Raw genomic sequence first — 23082 nt, forward strand, 5'->3', positions numbered from 1 at the left:
TTCAGGGTGTTTGTCCAGATTTAATGCTACACATTTTACAACACATATATCCTTATTTAGCTCCACCAGTCAACTATATCATGTGAGAGTTTCATAAACCTATCATCATTAGATCAGACTGTAAACACAAGGAGAGGCCGAGCTATAAAATGCGGTGACACTAATATTTAACGCTGCACAGACCCACACTGATTGGCTGAACGGCACCATGGCACAAACTGGCTAGCGTGATCTGTGATGATTGGTCAGGTGAAGAGTCCATGAAAAGTCACACTGACATCATCATTAGTAGAAGTGTCTAAATATAGATTCTGGCCCAATAAAGGGTTAATAGTTTCCATAACATCAATGAATTAATCAGGAGCATTTATATCAGATCACATATGCCCTGAGCTCTGAGGGCCAGCATTAAGAACAAACAGCTGTAAAAAGTTTAGTTTGGCTCTTTCTTACTATAGAAACATGCAGGAATTCTTAACATTGCGTTTCCCTGCAACTGTCTTGTAGGTTAGCCTTGGCAAACGCAGGTTCAGGAATAGAAGCAGACATGCATAGCTAAGGTGAGTCAGGTATGAGCTTATGTAAGCTCATATATTTGGATAACAATATGTTTCTGCTTGCTGTATTTTGTTGCAGCATAGAGCGCACGTCCTAAACCCATTCTGTCTCCTAATATCAGATTAATTGAATAAATATTCCAAGATTTTTTTCAAATGCTGAATAACAATAGTCTAATTCTCTGCCAAGACTTAGATCCTCCATAATCTTCATTCCAAGTTTTGCTAATAAGAACCCAACAAAGCTCTGAAATCAGTTTTTCGCACTAAGTTCCAAGTTGTGAATGAAAAATGCCTGACAATAACTAAGCTTATGTCACTGCATGGAAACTAGCAAGAAGATGATATAGAGAACAAAGCGAGTGCAGCACAACCCCCCCCCCCCCACCACCCCCCCACCACCACCACCACCACTGCCGCACACACACACACACACACACACACACACACACACACACACACACACACACACACACACACACACACACACACACACACACACACATTATTTAGCCTGGCATGTTATGAATCTACATCAAATCCTTTTATAGCTTGCTCAGAAAGAATAGCCTTACGTGATAATGTGCTGAAAGGCTATCAGGCTGCAGCAGATGCCCGGCTTCAGTGTGGGAGAGTGTCCCCAGACAAGGCTTTCACAAGCTGGGGTTTTTGACATGAACGCTCTGGGGACAACCATGGAATCGTGGCTGTATAGCGGCTGCTTTGCTGGCCTCCCCGTGGCAAAGCTCAGAGCACATCCAGAGCCCTTTCATCTGTGAAGTTGAGACAATAGCAGAGAAGCTTCATAAAGCATCCAGGAAAGGGCAAATAAATGTGAGCATAAACAAGTGCAAAGAAAAGTACAATCAAAGCCTTGTTGGAGCACAGGATTGCCTTTGATGGTTCATCTGATCTGTACAAGTGAACAGTATGCACGCACACAATCCAGTCACTACTGGCTCCATGGGGAAAGCAATTTGTTGACACATTTAATGGTATATATTAAAACAATACAAAATCCTGATTAAAAATTTGTGCTAGAAAAAATGAGCTCAATGCTGATTTCAGATTACGTAAACAAACAGGATTCCCCTCACTGGAACTGGGGCTTCCTGCGTGACATTTTACAATTTAGCTGATTGTTTGAAAATGGTCAGAGCGCTACTTTAAGATGTGGCTGCTCTTTTTATGTTAAGCATCAAACTAATGGGAGAAACCGCTCAGTCATTAGCTAAATGGTTCTGTTACATTGTTAATGGAGTCAGTCAAGTATTGTGCTTGATTTTACCATTTGTTAAATGTACTTTTTATACCAAAGTGACCAAAATACAAGCTGTTAATGTCCTACAAAAAATCTATTGAACAATCTAAGGGAGCAATTACTGGGTAAAGATCATTTTGTCCCGTTCATCTGCAATGCGTTACCCTTTGCTGCTAACAGTTCAGATTTGTCCTCTGTAAAGGACGTTTGTAAATGCAAATATGCCTCACCCCTGCATACTACTGAGCTGATGTTTGTTTTGCAGAGAGGACTTGTGGGACATTTAAGTGATACTAAGATTTGTAGGCATGGAGTTTAGGGATCGTCTGTTTATCTTTAAAGACCAAGTTCACTGAGAAGCCATTTTTAACTTGTTTTTGATGATCACTTTGAGTTTAGCATGCAGGCTGAATGTGGAAACTGTGTTAATTGTGTTACGCATTTAGCAACAGAACACCACTGGTGTGAGAGGTTTGTGGCTCAATAATAGCAGTAACAGAGAAACAGCCGGCTGCTGCCACCTCAACTTTAGAACTGGAGTTCAAAAATAGAAAAACACCATTTGAAGTCACAGACAACAACAAATGTTTGGGTGTAGAAAACGGCAACTGGTGTTTAGCACTATCTTGTATCTTCTGGCATCACAGGTTTCTGGTTCTGGCAGAAACATCTCAGGGAAGATTCCCATGAGGAGGGGTGAGTGTTCTGTGACCATGTTTGAATTCAAAATCTAGCTTGTTTACAGATTCGCTATAGCAGCTTTAATCATTGTGTTATATATGTATGACTTTTAAACTTATGACTTTTAATTTTAATTCTGTCGTGGTGAAGAGACAGCTGAGGAAGCTCCACATTTACCGGTGAATCTACGTTGCTACCCTCGCCCACGGTCACGAGCTTTTGGTAGTGACCAAAAGAACGAATTGCGGATACAAAAGGCTGAAATAAGTTTTCTCTGCAGAGTTTCTGGGCTCTCCCTTAGAGATAGGGTAGAGGCTCAGTCATCCGGGAGGAGCTCAAAGTAGATCCGCTACTTCTCCACATCAAGAGGAGCCAGTTGAGATGTCATCTGGTCAGGATGCCTCCTGGACGCCTCCTTGATGAGGTTTTCCAGGCACATCCAACTGGGGGGAGATTTAAAGGAAGACCCAGGACATGCTGGAGGGACTATGTCTCTCGGCTGGCCAGGGAACACTTCGGGATTCCCCCGGAAGAGCTGGCCCAAGTGGCTGGGGAGAGGGAAGTTCTGTATTTCTTCTTCTTTTTTTTTTAAAGCGCATCTGATTTAATGTAAGAGGCAAAAAAGTAAATAAATAAATAATGTGACTGATGCTCAACTTTATACATAAAATATTACATTTAAACTTATACAATTAGGTTAGGCTTACTACTTAAATATTTGTCACATTAAATATTAGTAATTAATTGAATGTGTAAATTATAAATATGATTCATTTTCATGTAATTCCGAAAACATGATGTATCAAAATTAAAACAAAAAAATTATTATCATGAAATGTATCATTATAGTTATCAGATTAGTATCAAAAGAAATAAATGTATTCAAAACACACGGCTGCGTTACTCGAGCTGACTACAGTGATACATATGTCTATCTAAAATCCTTTAAAACTTCTGACACATTACATCCACAAAAGTAGACACTTGGTTATTACTCAAAGAAATGAATGTTGCTGGAAACGTTTATTTATTTATTTATTTGTTTATTTATTTATTTTTCAGGAGACTCACAGATGGTGTATGAGCAGGAATGAAAGGATCAGCCTGTTTGGGCTGTTTTTAAACTCACTGAAATGAGTTAAAGAATTCTCCTGCCACATATGGGTCTTGGTCTGTTTCTGGATGTTATTCTTTCTCTTTTTTCTTTCTCTTCTTTCAGATGGACTTTAATGACCCATTTATCATGCTTGCTGGAAGCCTGTATCAGAGCTGCAAAGACCCTGGAGAAAGAGTTTTGCAAAATCGCCAGAGCCTGGGGCTGTAGCGCTGATGCAATGAGTCCAGTCTGAGCAGATACGTTTTTTTTCTCTCTCATTCTTCTAATAAATAAAACCCTTTAATATTCCTCTAATTCACTCAGGTGCTTCTGATCAAACCAGACATGTGCTCCCTGGAGATTAGTAAACTAAATGAACCTACATGAGGTGCTGTAAGCCATCTAACGGGTAAAAGGGGGGCAACGAAACTTCCAACTTTATTATATGCAAATCAAACATTTGCCCAATCAAATTAAATGTGAACACACACGGGTTGAGTGACAGGGGCCGATTTACGCGTGTGTGTGTGTGTGTGTGTGTGTGTGTGATAGAGAGAAATAGGCAGGTGGAAAGGGGGAGGGGTCGGGGGTGGTCCAGACAGTCAGTCCTTGTGTAGCCTACCTCACACGCTCAGCCTCTGCGCATCACTGAAAGGGAGTCCGGTCGGCGTCTAGAGCCAGCCCCGCTGCCTGCCTGATTATTAATAACACATCCGCTCCAGCGCTCCTTCAGCACCTTCTACCCCCCTTGTTTATTCCTTTAATCATATTTATTTCCCTTTGTGAGGATCCGAGGCTGAACTTGAACGCCTTTCTCCGGCGTCAGATGGAACACAGGAGGCGCGTTTCTTCTATCCTAACTGGGAAGCAGCGCACATGAGGGGAGGACTAAACACAGCCAGCCGTGATTCATGGACGCACCGCAACGCGCATCATGAAAATACTACCAACAACACCAAGGTAGAGCGACACATTAGGATCCAACACTCTGATGCTTGCATGTTTTCATAAATAGTTGGATTTATGCGGCCGGTAGTTTGTGAAGTGCCGGGTGGGATGCGCTCGTTTTATTGTCTCATCGCTGCGTTTTTCCGGGAAGGATGCGGAGAGAATCTGACAGCCTAACCTGTTCCTGCAGTGAATGGGCCTTTTTTTAATTCAAAATGTCACCGAGGAGAAAACATCGATGCTCTCGGTCTGTGCTCGTTAGCCGCACAAGTCCTGTTTTTCCTTGTGAGAGTGGAAAGCGAGCAACCACCTCCTCTTCTCTACATAAACAGGAGGATGTAGTCTGGAGCCGGGAAGAGGAAACAGCCTTATTATCACAGTAGTTTTTAATCCAACAAATCTGATATTTTATAGATTAAAGCGATCCTCAGAGTTCTGATACATCAGTTAGTATTTTTATTTGTGATTTTACTTATATAAATAAAGTTCATTACATCCGGGTCCAGCTTATTATTATATAAAGTCCTGACAGGTAAAATCACTAATAATAGGGCTTAAGTAATACTCTTGTAAATGTGTTACTTCCAGCATCGCATCCCCTTGACATGACATTGGCAGTTCAGCTTGAAATAGTGTTTTCTTCTCTTTAAACGCATGGTACTTGTTTTATTGTTACTGGAGATAGAACAAAAACCAGCTGGTGATAAGAGCTGGCCAATAATCAGCAAGATCAGTTTAACTGTTGATTGGCCAATCAGAAACTCAAAAATAATTTAACCTGCAGAATTAATCAAAAATTGACATTTACACTCTGATGCAGATTATTACATTTAGCAGTTTATATTTTATTTATAAACCTTTTAAGGTAATCATCAGAGCTGGATTGATTATGGATTTTGAGGGTCAATACTGGTCTTTGATTCTTGTACAGCTGATGATACCAAACCAGCCAAATATGATTTCCTTTTCTTTAGTTTGTGGAATTCTGTTTTGGCCAGCATGAGTTAGCACTTATCAAATGGTTTTGTGTGTTTATCTCTCTCTCTCTCTCTCTGTGTGTGTGTGTGTGTGTGTGTGTGTGTGTGTGTGTGTGTGTGTGTGTGTGTGTGTGTGTGCGTGCGTGCACGTGCTTAATACTACAGGTGAAACAGAAAAAGATTCAGTATTCTGCAAAAGTCAATTTTTGTCAGTACTCCATCGTAGACTGAGAAACCATCTATAGGATGCCCAGTCCTGGTCCTGGATGGCCACTATATCCAGCAGATTTAGTGGTTTCTCTGCTCAAACACACTGGAATCAGTGGTTGAATCCCCTGTGCAGCAGCTCATCGGGCTCTGCAGAAGTATGTTAATCACCTGCTGATTGAAATCAGGTGTGTTGAAGCAGAGTTAAAAGTAAAACGTGCTGGATACCAGCCCTCCAGGACAAGGATTGGGCACCCCATCTAAAGGCTTAGGAACACTTTGCAGGTGTTTTGGATTAATTAGCAGATAAGAGTGAGACACTTTCAGTCTAGAATATTAAACCTTTTTATAATATTCTAATTCTCTGAGATTTTGAATTAGGGGTTTTCATCAGCTGTAAACCATAATCATCACAATTATAAAGTCAAGTCAAGCATTCTTTATTCTGGACTTTTAGTCCACTTCACAGAAGCATAAAAAACATCGTACAGATATAATAAAATGAAATTAGCACAATATGACAAACAAAAAAATAAGCCTTCAAGGAGGGAGACAGGGAATAATTGAGGAGTATACAGAAGCAACTGAAGATCAAGATCAGAGACAGCAAGGAGGCATACAGGAAGAAGCTGGATAACAAACTACAGAGGAACAATATCAGAGATGTCTGGTCAGGGATGAAGAAGATCACAGGCTTTAGGCAGAGGAAGGATTGCACCGATGGCAGCCTGGACACAGCCAATGAACTGAACAAGTTATTCAACAGGTTCAGTTCAGGAACAAACCCATCATCCTCCTCACCTGTCCCCAGCCAGTCAGAAATCCCATCATGCTCTAATCCAACATTTTCCTGTCACACGCCAGCTCTTTTGTCCTCTAATGCAGTCATGGACTCTTCTGGTTCTATAAATCCGTCTTCAACCAAGTCAGGAGATGCTGCTGCCCCATTTACCTCCCCCTCCCACCTATCTGTCTCTAGAAGTCAGGTGAAGAGGCAGCTGGAGAGACTGAACAGGAACAAGGCTGCAGGTCCAGATGGTGTAAGCCCCAGGGTACTAAAGGCCTGTGCAGAGCAGCTCTGTGGGATTCTTCAGCACCTCTTCAACCTCAGCCTGGCCCAGGAGAAGGTTCCAGTCCTGTGGAAGACATCCTTCCTTGTTCCAGTTCCAAAGAAAACTCAACCATCAGTCAATGATGACTACAGACCAGTTGCCCTGACATCCCACATCATGAAGGTCCTGGAGAGACTCCTGGTGGTCCACCTGAATAAGCAAACTAGAACATATCAGGACCTGCTGCAGTTTGCTTCTCGCCATGGAGTTGGAGTTGAAGATGCCATCATCCAGCTGCTTCAACCAATCCACTGTCATCTGGACAAAGCAGGCAGCACTGTGAGGGTCATGTTATTTGATTTCTCCAGTGCATTTAACACAATCCAGCCTGATGTACTTTGCCAGAAACTCCAGAAGACACAGGTGGGGGCCTCAACTATCACCTGGATTAAAGACTATCTGACAAACAGACCACAGTTTGTGAGGCTGAAGAACTGCACATCAAACCAGGCGATCATTGGAGCACCACAGGGGACTGTGCTCTCACCATTCCTTTTCACCCTGTACACCTCAGACTTCCAGTACAAATCAGAGACCTGTCATCTACAGAAATACTCAGATGATTCTGCAGTTGTCGGGTGTATCAGAGATGGACAGGAAGCTGAGTACAGAGAGCTGGTGGAGCGCTTTGTGGCATGGTGTGGAAACAATCATCTGACCTTGAACGTGAACAAAACAAAGGAGATGATGTTAGACTTCAGAAGAAACAGGGTGGAGTCAAACACAGTTTCCATCATGGGAGAAGAAGTAGAGGTGGTTGAGGAATACAAATACCTTGGAGTTCACCTGGACAACAGACTGGACTGGAGAAAGAACAGCGAAGCCGTTTACAAGAAGGGGCACAGCAGACTGCACTTCTTGAGGACGCTTAGGTCCTTCAGCGTCTGTAGCAAGATGCTGCAGATCTTCTACAAGTCTGTTGTTGAGAGTGTAATCTCTTCAGCCATCGTCTGTTGGGGTAGCAGCATCAGAAGCAGGGACCTGAAAAGGCTCAACAGCCTAATAAAAAAGGCGGGTTCTGTTCTGGGGACGACTGTGGAACCACTGGAGGAGATAATGCAAAGAAGGATTCTCCAGAGAATCAAGAAAATTATGGACAACCCTGAGCATTCTCTTCACAAGACTGTCCGACAACAATGGCCGCTACTGGAGATCTTTCCTGCCAACAGCCGTTGTAATATACAATAACTCTTTGATAACTTGATTATTATTATTATTCTGATCTACTACAGCAATCAATTTCCCTCTGGCATTAATAAAGTATTTTTGAATTGAATTGAATTGAATCACGAGAGACAAATATCACGAGAAATCGAACCGAGAAAATAGTAACAGTGTTGTGAAAATAGAGTATAAATTATGGTAACTGTCATTTAAACAAGAAAAACACTGTTATCTTTGACTGGCCATTTATTGCACTGACACAGGTATTGGTTAGATATAACAAAGGCTTTACATGGAATGGGTCTATCTCATACATTAGTTTCACCTTTTAAGCTGAATTACTTTCACAATTGAAATTTAACACCAGATTTTGATTTTCTTTGTTACACCTGTATATTATTTATTGCAGTTTTTGTTTTATTTATTGTTAGTTATAGTTCTTAAAGATAAATCAAAATCAGCTGAAACTGGATCGAAAACATTCAGAAAATAGTTTCACCTCACAAAAGCAGAATCGATGCATCTTCAGTCTTAAATCACTTCTTGCAGTCCACTAGCGGTCCAGGCTTCCAATGAGCTCCTTAAACAGATATCATTTAACAGACAAGGACAATGATGGATGGGCAGTTAGTCCTGCGACAATCACAAAAGCACGGATTGCTATTTGATGTTTTTATAAAGAATAAACATTTGAATCTGAACTGATGTGCATATTTAGATAACTATTATCCTAAAAGCGAAAACGGGCCCTAACATCATTAAATAGCCACTGTATGTTCTCCACTGTGATTGTGGCTGTGGTACTGCTGCACAGGTTTTGGCGGACAACATCAGCTGATTGGAAATAAACCAAACACAGGGACTAAGAACTTCTTATCTACTTTAATTTTCAGAAGCCACACTGCAGCACTGGCAGAAGAAGTAGGAGATAAATTGAATGATTAAAATGGAAGATTCTGTCTCATGGCTGCAGCTGGTTTTTATTTACTTATTTATTTATTTATGTATTAGGGAGAGTTTTCGTGTTCAGCTGCATAATCTTTAACCTTGTTTCTACAAAAGTACCAAGGAATCAATGGCAAATGTTGTATTGGATCTAAGATAATAAATTAAACATAGGGCCATGATGAACCACAGATGACTCACCTTCGGTCGTAAAATCAGTCACAATACAAGTTATCTTGCTATTAACTGATGTATTCAGATACAAATGTGCTGAATTGTTCCCAGTTGTACAACTCATACCATGTTGCCACTACATTTAAATGATATGAATATGATTTGTACGTCAAAAGTATTATGCAAATAATTTTAGTATGTTGTTATTTTGTAAATGCATTTTTTAGAAATAAATATGAACTAAAATACATATATTTCAGAATAAAAACAAAGTATTCACTGTTCACAGGGAGGACGTGGCATAGACGGCAGCTCCTGCTAGATGAAATGCTTCAGCCATGCAATGTTCCTGGAAGTCAGTGATTCTGCTGGCCTTGGCCTCCATCGCAATCCAGTACACAGCCATTCGGACTCTCACCTCCAAGCCTTTCCAGCTGTGCCCGCTGCCCAGCCCCCAGAACTGTGGTCTGGGGGCTCAGGAGACAGATCCTGCCTTTGAGCGGGGAGCAGCAGGTGGGGTAGGCTGTGATGACTACCCTTACTTTTCCATCAACTCCACTCGTAAACTTCACATTTTGGTCCTAGCCACCACACGCAGCGGCTCCTCCTTTGTTGGTCAGCTGCTGAACCAGCACCAGGAGATATTCTACCTGTTTGAGCCTCTTTATCACGTTTACGCCACGTTAGTTCCACGCCAGTCACACACCCGCAATCCCACGGACCGGCGGGTGACATTAGGTGCCAGTCGAGACCTTTTGCGCAGCCTCTATGGTTGTGATCTCTATTTCCTGGAGAATTATATAAAACCGACACCGGCAAACCACACCACTGACAAACTGTTTCGCCGCGGTGCCAGCCGAGCATTGTGCCAGCAGCCCGTATGTGATGCCTTTGGTCCCGGTGATCTTAATGTGGAGGAAGGGGACTGTGTGAAGAAATGTTCAACCTTAAACATGACTTTAGCGACAGAGGCGTGCCAGGAGAAGAAGCACGTAGCCATCAAAGTCGTTCGAGTGCCAGAGATCGGAGATCTGCGTGCTCTGGTGGACGACCCCCGGCTGAACATCAGAGTCATTCAGCTGGTCAGAGACCCACGTGGAATCCTGTCATCGAGGATCGAGACATTCAGGGACCCGTACCGTTTATGGCGCATTTGGAGGGCCACAGGGAGAAGGCCCTATAATCTAGACATGAATCAGCTTACAGTAATCTGTGAAGACTTTCTTGGATCTGTTTCAACAGGTCTTAGCCATCCCCTATGGCTGAAAGGGAAATACATGTTGGTTCGATACGAGGATTTGGCTAGGAATCCACTTCTTAAGACACAAGAAATCTATGACTTTCTGGGTTTGCCTATGGATAAAAATGTGAAACACTGGATACGTGCAAACACTCGGGGAAGCAATGAACCTTCAGCAAAACACAAGTTTGGGACAGTCCGGGACTCGGCTGCTAATGCAGAGAGTTGGCGTTTAAAACTGTCTTTCGACATTGTAGAATACACACAAACAGTGTGTCAAAAAGTACTAAAGCAGCTGGGATACAAAGCGGTGAGATCAGTGGAAGAGCTGAGAAACATGTCCTTCTCTCTAGTTCAAGATAAAATGTTTGTACCTTTTTTGTAACAAAGATAGTTCTCTAATAACTATTTTTGATATATTTATAATTGTTGCCTTATGAGTTACATACTTTGTTTTTTTTTTCTCTGATTTTGTTTCATGAAATTTGCACTAAACTTTAAAACATGTCAAATGCACCACCCGAAGTATGGATGAGTCCCTATAGACAGAATAAAACATTTCAAATGTCATTATTAAAAAAACATTCCTTGCAAAAGTTAAATTAACAATTTTCTCATGATTATAATCAAATGGAGGCACCGTCTTCATTATTTCCTTGTATGAAATATGTTATTTCAGCAAAAATAATCAAAATAATAATTACGGAGGCACCCCATGAAGCAGCCATGTTTTTATTTATTTATTTTTGGTTTTGTTTTTTGTTAGACATGTTCTGGCAAATTTTAACTGTACAAGCTCTATTGTGCAATAAATAGTGAATGTCGCAGTCAACCTTTACCACTGTGGCATTTTTATCTATGTGGGAAGAGGAGAGATACTTCTGACAGATGCCATGCTTGCAAAGGATAATTGCAGACAATTAATGGGCTCTCAAGTGAAAGGGACAAAATCCCATTGGAGGTCACGAGCATTTCATCAGAGGATTTACCACCATCTGTGACAGACTAACACACACTAATGAGAGGTAATGTTTAAATGTATTTATTTTTTCTAAATATGTATGTGTTTCTAAGGGGATTACACCATCTATAAATGAATGTAAATGCTATAGGTTCGCATGAAAAGGGAAGCAGACGCTCAGCCTTTTTTTTTTCATAAAAATGCTGTAATTGGTTGATTTAAATTCAATCCTCGTATGTGTGTGCTAGAGTGTGTGTGAGTGTGTAAATCATTACATGATATTTCTTGCCTGGGATTACATTATTTATAGCACTGTTATCCATTCGTCAGCTGGAGTAGTTTGCTAAAAAATAAAGGTTGTTCTTGTTTTCCTGTCACTGTTAAAGCAGGGAGTGGGTGAGAACTGGCGCAGCAGAGCAAATGGATTCTATGCATTCTTTTTTCACCAAAAAGCGCAGTTACTGTGACAGCGTTGCATCTATGTTTATCTCACAGATAAAAGATTCCTAACAGAGAATCTTATGTCTTTGTAGAACAGGTTGCACTGCAGGTTATTGTTTTGTTTTCCCAGAGTAAGTGTATGATAGTACAACACCGCCACATTTCCCAAAGTCTGTTATATCTACATTAGATCATATACAGAGAGCTTTACACTAATGGTTGCCTGTAATCTGGGACAAATCCTTTGATCATTAGTGCAGCGAAGGCCCTGTTTCAGCCAAGCAACGTTAATAGTGGAAGCTCAAGGCTGAACCACAGAACACCACAGTTGCATGAACGAAAGTGTCAGTCTTCCTTCCAGCTACTTAAGATAATACTCAACATTCTGGACAGTTGTCAAACCTTGCACACACAAAAATGAAGTATTAAATACAAATGTATGTTCAAATTGCATTCCCAACTCAAGCACAATGTAGGGTGAAATGAATTGGCTGTGTTGGTTCATGTAAATTTCACCATTATGAGCCGTTTTGATCTTCATGGAGTTGTTATTGCTGCTAAAATAAATATGGATTCTTTAATAGTACCCCCAGATGGTGCAGGGCTGTGTTTAGTTTCAGTTGGTTTGCATTTGACGTTATGTTCACTTGTTTCAAGAGAGGCTAGTGTGGAAAACTGTTTTCTAAATCCGTGTTACTCTAGATCCTGAGTGTGTGCTCAAAAATGCAGACACACATTTTAAGAGACATTTCGGTAAATGCACTTTATATTTTATGAACACAATTGGGAAATGCACTCTTGCACAAAAAAACTAGCAGATTATTTGACATAGTGTGAGGAAAAATCATCAATGTTGCCATCTTTTATGCTCTAATGATAAAAAATGAAACATCCATGTAAAGTGAGATTTCAGCTTTAGAGTGTCTACATATTTCAGCTCTCCTCTTGCTTTTACCAACTCAGATTCTGCACAAGTCGTCAGCCACCATGCACATTTATTAACACACAATGGCCACTTGTTTCCCCATAAGATATAAACCCTGTGAAAGGAGCATCACACGCTCGGGCTCATCAGTATTGGTGACCGGATGTCCATTGAGATGCAGAGCACAAACCTTTGATCCTCCTCTGTTCCGAGACTGGAGGCAAACTCACCCTCTTTCTTTCTCCCTGTGCTTTCTCTGTCATCCACCTCTTCCCTTCCCTTTCTTTTTTCTTTCCTTTTTTTTTTTTTTACAGAGATCTCAGGGGATTGTTCCTGTGCTCCAGTGTTCACTTTGTGGTTATTTTTTTTCACTTTGCCTTGGATTTTTGTACAGATTTGATTTAGTATCAAAAACCTGGAGAGGTTGCAAAGCTGCACAATTCTGTACTAACATGATTTTCTTTGAGCAAATAAAAGAACATACTGACATTATTGGAAATATTATTTGTGTTAGACAAAAATACGATGACAATAATACAGCTCTCATCTTTTTTTTTGTTTGTTTTTTTTTTTACATCGTGAGCTGCTTAGCAAAGCATTAAGCCCAACTTTTTTTGGATAGTAAAGTCTGCTTTTATATCTTTTAAAACCACACTAAGATATTACATGTTCTGCAACTAGAAATCAGATTAAAAAAAGATGGAAAAAGGATTTTAATTTCACAGAGAAGGCTTTGCTTTTGCACACTTCTTTGCTGCATTTGTTTCCAACTTCTTGTGCCATTGATACTGTCCAAAAACGAGTCGTACAAACCTTTTAATCCAACGCTATTTGCCAGAAAGCAAAAACATGCAAACCAAAAGGAAATCAGAACTCCCTTCTTACAAAATGACAATAAAAACATACAATTATCATAACTGAGCTGTGGTGACAGCCTGTCAGGTGTGAACCCGTTCCTGGTGCCAGTAAGTAACCCTAACCCTACTAACGAATCTTAATGGATTTGGCAGTTTGGTGTAGCCATAATTTTGATGTCATTTGCATGTGCTTAACTAATTACTGTAAAGTAAAATGAACTGACATTATTAGTCAAATAAACGTGGGCATGTGCAATACCTGAACACTTTACTTAAAGGGATAGTTCTTATATTTTTAAGTGAGTTTCTGTTGTGAACATTTAAACCTGCTGCACAGTTCAACAGCCTCAGTCATGTGATTACTACTGTTGTCATTCTAGCAGAACAGAATAATGTAAAAATACTCCTTACAAGTTCTATGGCAGGGTAGAAAGGATATAAAGTAGTCTTTGCAGACATTGCTGAAATTTTCCTATTAGATTCATGTAGATTTGGTGCTAACTTCCAGATTTTTTTTTATTCATATAGGGGTATGATTAATTATGAATTATATCAAAATAATGACATTGTTATCGAGGGTATGAAGTTAAGCCTCATCATCATCATCATCATCATCATCATCATGATCATCATCTTTATTTGTATAGCGCTTTACAAAACACAGCCATACGGCTGACCAAAGTGCTGAACAGTCACACAATAATAAAAATATAACACATGAAACAATAAAATGCAACCAAAAATACAATAGAACAAGCCAAAAATAAAATAAGACTTACAAATAAAACCAATGGAAACATGTCTTCCAAGTATAGTAAAGTAAAGTAATAAAGTCCATCCAGCAGGTAACTGTTAAATGCAAGGGTAAAATAATGTCTTTAATCCAGACCTAAAAACCTGTAAGGAGGATGCCTGTCGAACTGTGACTCGGAGTTCATTCCACAGTTTAGGAACACCAACGGAAAAAGCTCTTTCTCCACATGATTTGTAATGCACTTTCGGGACCTCGAGGAGCAACAAGCTGGAGGACCTAAGTGTGCGGCCAGGGGAATAAACTGAGAGAAGGTCAGATAAATACGCAGGGGCAAGACCGTGGAGGGATTTGAAAACAAAAAGTAGGAGTTTGTATTGAACCCTAAAAGTGATGGGCAACCAGTGAAGGGATCTGAGAACTGGTGTTATATGCAGGCGCCTGTCAGTATGTGTCAGGAATCTAGCAGCTGCGTTTTGAGCAAGTTGAAGTCGAGCGAGGGTTGATTTATTAACACCCAGTAAAACAGCATTTGAGTAGTCAAGCCTAGATGTGATAAAGGCATGAACTACTGATTCCAGATTCTTCTAGATAAGACAGCTTTCAATTTAACTAGATGGCGGAGTTGGAAAAAGCAAGATTTTACAGTGGCATTAACCTGGGCATCCATCCTTGGAGATGAATCCATCTTCACACCTAGATTTGTTACAACGGTTTTTAGATTTGGAGAAATGGAAGAAAAATCTGGGGTTTGAAATGCACTAGGTCTGGCCGGATTAAACAGGATCAGTTCAGTCTTGGAGTCGTTAAGATGTAGACAATTTGTGGTCAGCCAACATTTCACATCATGAACACAATCTAAAAGAGGCCGAATGGATTGCTGGGGTTTTACAGACATGTAAATCTGACAGTCATCAGCATATAAGTGATAGTGAACAGAGTGTTGTTTTAAGATTAAGCTAAGGGGAAGACGGTAAAGAGAAAACAACAGGGGTCCCAGAATGGATCCTTGAGGGACCCCACATGAAAGAGGAGCAGTGCGAGATGAAATATTGTTCAACACCACCCGTTGGGACCTGTCTGACAAATAAGACATAAACCAGGTTAGGGCTGTACCTTGTATTGCAGCAACCTCCTCCAAGCGCAATAAAAGGATATTGTGGTCGACGGTGTCAAAGGCGGCGAACAGATCGAGAAGTACTAAAACAACGCAGGAGCCAGAAGCAGTAACCATAAAAATATCATTGAAGACACGGAGGAGAGATGACTCTGTGCTATGCAGTGGTCGAAAACCTGACTGGAAAACGTCCATTACGTTATGAGCAGCTAAATGAGTTGATTGCTGATCATAGACCACCCTCTCTAGAATTTTTGCCAAAAATGGGAGTTTAGAGATAGGGTGACAATTGGATGGAGCTAAGGTGTCAAGGCCAGGTTTCTTTAAGAGCGGCTGTACCACAGCATGTTTGAAGCCAGGGGGTGCCACACAGGAAGCAAGACTGGTATTGATAAAGTGTAGGATATATCGACCAATAGCTGGGAACACCTCTTTCAAGAGATGCGGAGGAAGGATGTCGTCTGGGGAACCGGAAGATTTCATCGACAGAATCAAATATTGAAAACATTAAAAGGGAAATGGGTTTAAAACTGAGGAAGGGCGCTGTATTTAAAGTTAAGGTAGGAAGGGTGTGCAGAGCGAGTGATAAGCTAGCCCTAATAGAGGAAACCTTATCTGAAAATAAGTCTAGAAACTGATCTGGAAGAATTGGTGCAGTAACTGAACAGTTAGATTCATACGGAACGAGAACAGAATTAATAGTTTTGTAAAGAACTTTCTGATTGAACCGGTTTGCAGAAATAATTTTAGAAAAATAGTAGCTTCTAGCGTGCATAAATGCTTGTTGATATTTGGACCAGAGGTCTTGCAGGATCTGATGAAATCTGGAGGTGGTCTTTTTTCCATTTGCGCTTAGCCCGTCTACAAAGTTCTCAAACTTAGAGTATTTGAGATGAGCCAAGGATCAGCTTTATGTTTGGAGTGAACAGGTTTAAGAGGAGCAACAGAATTTAAAACTGTGAGACATTTATCATCAAAAAATGCAATCTGATCATCCAGACTAAGCTGACTAGGCAGATCAGTCACAGAGAAAGCACTGACAAAAGACCCTGCTGTTTCAGGGTTAATGATGAGCCGTAGTGACCATGATGGACAAGGTGAATGACAGTTTACAAGTGAAATAATATCAAAAGAAATCAAAATATGGTCAGACCAGCAGACTTCTAAAAGAGATAGATTATTTAACAACAGACCAGATGAGAGCACAAGGTCAAGAGTATGTGAGTGTACATGAGTTGGGGCATTTACAGACTGGGTGAAACTGAAGGCATCAATTTGACTAAGAAAATCTATAACAAATGGTTTTTCCAGACAGCAGATGTGAATATTAAAGTCTCCAAGAATGAGAACACGTTGATGACGAGCAAAAATCTCAGCTAAGAGAGCAGAGAAATCAGTTATGAAGTTCCTGTTGAATCTGGGGGGTGGTAAATTACAGTTTTTTTTTTTCAATTGCTAAAACGCGTTTTTCAAAACTGTACGTTTCTTTCAAAACTGCACACACACAAAACCCCAAACATAACACACAAATTCCTAAACCGTGGCTTCCCTTTGCAACAAAACCCTGCCACCACATATCGTAACGTGTTCCCAAAATGGAACACATGTTTTCATTTGGTAAACACAGCCTCGTTTTCACATGACACACACATACCGATCATTGCTTAAACACAAGTGGCCTTTGGGTGAACACTACCAAGCATGGAAAGAACACTGAAGAGCAAAACTGAAAACACGATTGTCTAATGGAACACAATGAATTATACACTGAATGTGTGACAGTGCCCACTTTTCTCTGAGACAAACATTAGACATCACACACATTTTGAGACAAAACATTTTATTTTTAAACCCCCCACCCCCCACCCCCTCTCCCATTCAAGCATAATCATGGGGCATCATGCCTCCGGTCTCTGTCTGGCCAGAGGGCCTCATCAACATCACAGGCGATGTCCTCCTGGTCCAAACAGCACTGGAAGTACTGCCTCGAGTGCCTGATGAAGACCTGACAGGCCTCAAAGGCCACATCTCTACAAGCCTCCTCCATGGCTTGAAGCAGTGGGACCTGGCTCTGTGGATTCCTTTCGTACACCTTCCACTTCCAGGCAAAGAAAAACTCCTCAATGGGATTGAGGAAGGGGGAATAAGGTGGAAGGTATAAAACAGAACACCGTGGGTGATCCTGAAACCACTCATGCACCTGGGCAGCCTTGTGAAAACTTACTTTGTCCCAAATTATTATATGGTTGACCCGCTGTGGGTTATCTATGCCATCAGGTTGAACAAGCACATCATACAGGCCGTTTAGGAGTTCCAGTAGCAGGGCTGTGTTGTATGCCCCTAGGTGGGCATGTTGGTGTAGGATGCCATGGTGGTTCATGGCCGCACACATAGTGACGTTGCCACCTTGGACCTGGATTATGGTCCACTGGCCAATCACATTTCTTCCTTGGCGCCTCCTTTTTATCAGGTTGAACCTAGCTTCATCTATGAAGATGTATTCATAGCTTTCATTGGCTGTGTCATAGTCCTGGATACGCTGAAGCAGACAGTATGAGAATACAAGTTACACAATGGACACAGAGACAGTATGCTACATTTAGACAATGTAAAAAAGGAACACTATTACAGAAGATTACTGTATAGTGGTACAATGCATGCATGTGTCAGTGATGAATGTATGGGACTTACAAGCACATACTATCGACATAAGGCCTTCACACGGTTTGTGTTGCGTTAGAATGGAACCCTGTAGACTTGCTTCATTGTCATTACATTTCTGTGAAGTATGCAATGTATTGTTGAGATGCTGATTGTGTGGAGGTCATTGAAGATGGTATTGTCAGCCAGGACCCTTATTTGTTTCTGTTTTAGTGTGAGGGTATTGTTTTCACGTACCATGTCTACAATGGCTGTCTCTTGTTGCTGTGTGGCAATTTAAGTTCTTCCTCCACTATGAGGTTCTCTGGCCACCCTGATAATTATTGCAGTAGTACTGTGAGCACACTGTAGTGTAGTGGTTCCCAAACTTTTCTGCTAGTGACCTCAAACAGATTACTGTAGACACTAGCCTAAGACCCAAACGAGTGAACAGCACAACTACAAGCTCAATGCATCACTTTGCACTGTTGTGTGAGCTTGTAGAGTTGCTTTTTTCACTTCTTTTTACTGAACTCATTTGTTTTCTAATGCTGTGTTTCATGGAATTTCTTGGATTGTTCTTTAAATTTCTTCAAGAAATTACAGTACCTAGGAAACAAAAATGACATTTGCTTTTCACAGTAATTCATGGAAATATTTGTTGTCTTTGAATCATTTTCCTTTACTTAAATGTTTTGAAATAATAATAATTGAGAACAAAATGTGGGAAACAAAGAATAAAGGGACCCAAAATAATATGACTTCAACCCACAAATGTGTCCCAAAACACTGTTTAGAAAAAGTTCTGTAGTCTATTGAATGTTGTATTACAATACATGAAAAATAAATTTCATACCTGTTCTCCATCCTGAACGTCCTTATGATGGTCGACCCTGTGAAACGGCTGAGGTTTGGCTGGACCTTCTGGCCAGCCTCCCTCATGGTCAACCCATGGTTGAGCACATGGTCCAATACAGTGGCACGAATGTCATCGGAGATTTGGATTCTCCTTCGTTCCCTTCCTCCTCCTCCTCCTCCTCCTCCTCCTCCTCCTCCTCCTCCTCCTCCTCCTCCTCCTCCTCCTCCTCCCATACCTACTCATCTCCTTCTCTGTTGTCTGTTGTCTCTGTTCTCCATTGCTCATCAAACAAAACAGAGCGTCAAGCCTCCTTTTATGCTGCATTCCCTGATTGCAAATTGCTCACCAGACCTGAAAGTTTAGAGATTTGAATAGTTGTGTGTTTTTGATTTAAGCTTTGAGAGTTTGTTTGACAAGTGTGTGTAAACGTGAAAATTGTGTGCTGTGTTTTGACAGCATGGTGATGTGAAATTGACATCAGAGTCGTGTAAAGGAGGACAATCAGAGTGCTAATATGATAAGGCAATCTTAAGTAGTGATAAATGAAGAAGAAGAAGAAGAAGCAGAAAATATCATTTCTATAGCGCCTCTCAAGATAAAAATCACGAGGCGCTAAATGGAGTCAGGCGATTGGAAACAGAAGTAGTGGTTGTGAAATGTGTGCCTCATTTTTGATTTTTGAGTCTTAGCAATCAAAAAAAACCTGTAACACACAAAGGAGAGGAGGAGAAATTGCCAGTTCAAAAGCACCCAGTTCAAAGGAGGTAATTTCGGAGGAAAAAGAAAAGGGATTTGAGGTAAATGAGGATTTAAAAATAGTTAAAAGGCCTCCTCCACGGCCACACTGTCTGGGAGAGTTTATGAATGAGCATGCAGGGGGGAGAGTCTGCTAGAGCAGCTGACTCACCTGGGGCGATCCAGGATTCCACGACGCAGAGAAAGTCCAGCGCTCGATCACGGAAAAGATCTCAGTATAAAAGTTTAGTCCCTGATGGATCTCGCGTTTATAAGAGCAAAACTGATGGAGGTCGAGTCTTGATGTACAATCCGGGATGTGGAGCTGACAGCAGATGACGTCGGCAGTAGGAGAAGGTTTGTTGGGCTGATTCCCCGACGGTGCAGCACCATTGGCACAGAGCGGAGCTGTGGGCCCGCCAGGTCCCATGCAACTGCAATGGGACCAGACATGGAACTGCCGGATCCAGGGATCGCCAAGAGGAACACAGACTGGGCCCCACGCCAACAGAGATCTTGAAGGAGGCGGGTGAGCGAGCCAGAAAACCTCTAAGCCTCACCAGTCTCCCGGCTCGACAGCCGCGACGGCGACGCTTCCAACCATGGAAGCGACACGGCATCCGACACAGGTAGAGAGAAGGTTCAGGGAGCAGCGGGCAAGAGGTATGATGGAAATCTTTCACAGCAGGCGGAGAAAGGCACATTGCCAACCGTATGTCCAGAAGAGTAGAGCGATCATACTTAACTCATTCACTTAACTCGTTTGCATTTTTTTACTGTTTGAGCATCAGATCGAGCCCCCGCGCTGAGAGAACAAACATCTCAGACCTGAAGCTGATCTTCATCCGCATACGTCACACGTCACGTGATCAGGAAGCAGACCATCCATGTGTTTGGAGATCGTTTTGGGCCGTTCCTGTAAAAAAAAAGTGAGTTGCTAACCCGAAAAGTGTCTGCCGATCACAATTCGACAACGGATTATGAAAGAACGGATAACGCTCGAAACACGCAGATTCTTCCTGATGTAAGAGGTGAGTCTCCTCTTTGTTTTGGTTGTTTTGGCATCAACATCATGCTAGCGCACCACGTTCTGTGACTCTTAAAAAACAGTAAAAACGGTGAGAAACGCTGGCAGCGAAGGCCGTTAGCGATCAGGAAATGGCTGGCAGTGAATGAGTTAATGATTGCAATTATGAGGGGAAGGAAGTTGAGGAATATCACCAAAAAACAATAAAAGAAGACAGCGGGGTGGCCATCTTGAAAATCCTTTGTCTGACTACTTCTGTATTTCTCCAAAGCTCCGCCTACTAGTCAGATATAAATTGTTTATAACATTTTGACAAAAAATCCACCTTAAATGATCCGAGCCTGAAGTCAGCTTTGCTCCTGGTCTTGTTTTTGTTTTTTTGCACTGGCTGGTGACAGTAACGTTGCACATCTTGCACAATCTCCGACCCCCACACAAAGTTCGCTCCCCATGTGTCAGTGTGTCTCGCTGTGTCCTCATCTTGTTTATTATATCCCAGGGCTGAACATATGGTTCACAAGCCACTGGAAGAAATGGTAAAAACTCCTTTTCTTTCCATGTATCCCTCTCTCATCCTCTCTAAACGTGACCTTAATAATCTGACCCCATGTGACTGCATGACACAGCAGAGATATCTCCCTCCTTGTGTGTACTGTTTGCTAAACTGTGCTGACAGGACTCGTCCTAAGAGCTGCTTTACAAGTGAGCGCGACCCGCAGGAAGAAAAATCTTGGAAACTGTACAAGAATAGCTGTTGGTGATGATGTTAGGGGTCTTGGATTAAAAAGGAAAGGGAGGGGGTGTTACCGCTGTAGCCTTTTGTTGTTGTTGTTTCGTGTTAGGCCTATATGAATGCGTTTGCTTCTGTGCTGCTGCTGGAACAGAGCAGACATGTAAAAAAGCCCAATGAACCGAACGGATCATCTGCATTGTGCAGCTCACACGCTTCACTGTTACTGAGCATCACCTCTGGCTCCTCAACAGGTCACCTTTCTAAATGATTACCGATAGTGTTCAGCTGAATCTGAGCAGCCTGACTGACTCTATCAGTCATCGCCCAGGTGACTGCATTTCATTTATTTATTTATTTATTTATTTATCTATTGCACAGAACTGAGCAGAGCTATCAGAATCACTCATGTAAAACTCACGAGAACTTTCTGTTCCGCTCTCCTGCGCGGGTTTTCTACCCAGCTCTTATTTGACTGCTGGTAAAATGACAGCGGGAGGTTGGCAAGTCGGGCTTTAAAAGCAATACAAGCAGCTTAATTGAAGCTGTCAGCAGGTCAGCGCAACAGAGTCATAGCAACCAGGTCATTATGGAGTTAGAGATTCAGAACGGCATGTCAGGTTTAATGGGCCGAAATGCTTTTCAATGAAATGAAAGTAAAAGTATAAATAAACATAAATAGTCAACATGAAACTAAACTGGAGCTAGCAGACATCCCAGGACTAACATTAGTGTGGCTGGATTAGAAAAAAAAAAAAAAAACACAACTTTCATAACGTTTGCGCCCTCGAGACTGTTTGGACTTTTTCATTGCTGGATAAAATTGTGCATGATGCATGCTTCTCAAACCCCGCTGTTGCTATGAAATATCACCACCTGTAACATGATCATTAAAATAATTACCTTTTTGTGCTAAACCTATTTTTTCATACTGAAGATTTAATAAATGAAAGCATTAAATCTCGTGTTGTTTACTGAGGTTATTTTTGAGGATGAAAATAAGTAGAAATGATTTACTTTCTCAGAATCGCAAGGAGATGCAGCTTTAACGAACGATCACTGTTACTCTCTCTCTCTTTTTCCTTCTGCTGCTCTGATTCACACTGAGGAGCCATTGACGAATAATCCCCCCTGTGAAAATGTGGTTATAGGTGACTGAGAAATTGTGTGTGTGTGTGTGTGTGTGTGTGTGTGTGTGTGTGTGTGTGTGTGTGTGTGTGTGTGTGTGCGCGTGCGTGTGTGTGAGGCCAAATAGTACTGCTTACGTCACTGTGGTCAGCTGTGGATCCCTTGCTTTGCTGCCATAGCTCAAATTCTCCCTTGGGCTGGCCAGAAAAGCTTAAATGAGATTAGCACACATGCACAAAGGCAAATAAGCAGAAGCAGTCATGAGCTAAAAATGAAGCTCTCAGAGATGCAGGAGTGGAGGAAACACAGAAATATCTCAATTTTGACGATGAGGGATATTTTGAATCACAGTTATTAGACTTGCAAATGTGTGCTGTGGAAATCTTGTGTTAGTGAATGGAGATGCAGCTCAGCACTGTGGGGTGTGTGTGTGTGTGTGTGTGTGTGTGTGTGTGTGTGTGTGTGTGTGTGTGTGTGTGTGTGTGTGTGTGTCTAGGATGTAAATCCTGATCAAACTCTTGACTACCAGACATGCATTTGTTTTCTCAG

The 23082-nt window shown here is 41.5% G+C and overlaps 1 protein-coding gene across 1 annotated transcript; it reads left to right on the plus strand.

Annotated features, from left to right (window-relative positions):
• Positions 1 to 4185: 4185 nt before the first annotated feature.
• On the plus strand, positions 4186 to 11194 carry chst1 (carbohydrate (keratan sulfate Gal-6) sulfotransferase 1). The gene is made up of 2 exons (XM_015953690.3): positions 4186 to 4555; positions 9412 to 11194. Exon 2 carries the CDS (start codon positions 9461 to 9463, stop codon positions 10745 to 10747), a length of 1287 nt encoding a protein of 428 aa, XP_015809176.1. The 5' UTR covers positions 4186 to 4555; positions 9412 to 9460; the 3' UTR covers positions 10748 to 11194.
• Positions 11195 to 23082: the final 11888 nt, after the last annotated feature.

The sequence above is a fragment of the Nothobranchius furzeri genome, chromosome 9, assembly GCF_043380555.1.
Source record: "Nothobranchius furzeri strain GRZ-AD chromosome 9, NfurGRZ-RIMD1, whole genome shotgun sequence".
NCBI lineage: Eukaryota > Metazoa > Chordata > Actinopteri > Cyprinodontiformes > Nothobranchiidae > Nothobranchius > Nothobranchius furzeri.

Bases quoted from the DNA above. Each gene is read 5' to 3' on its own strand.
- chst1 (XM_015953690.3), top strand. From the start codon at position 9,461: ATGCAATGTTCCTGGAAGTCAGTGATTCTGCTGGCCTTGGCCTCCATC.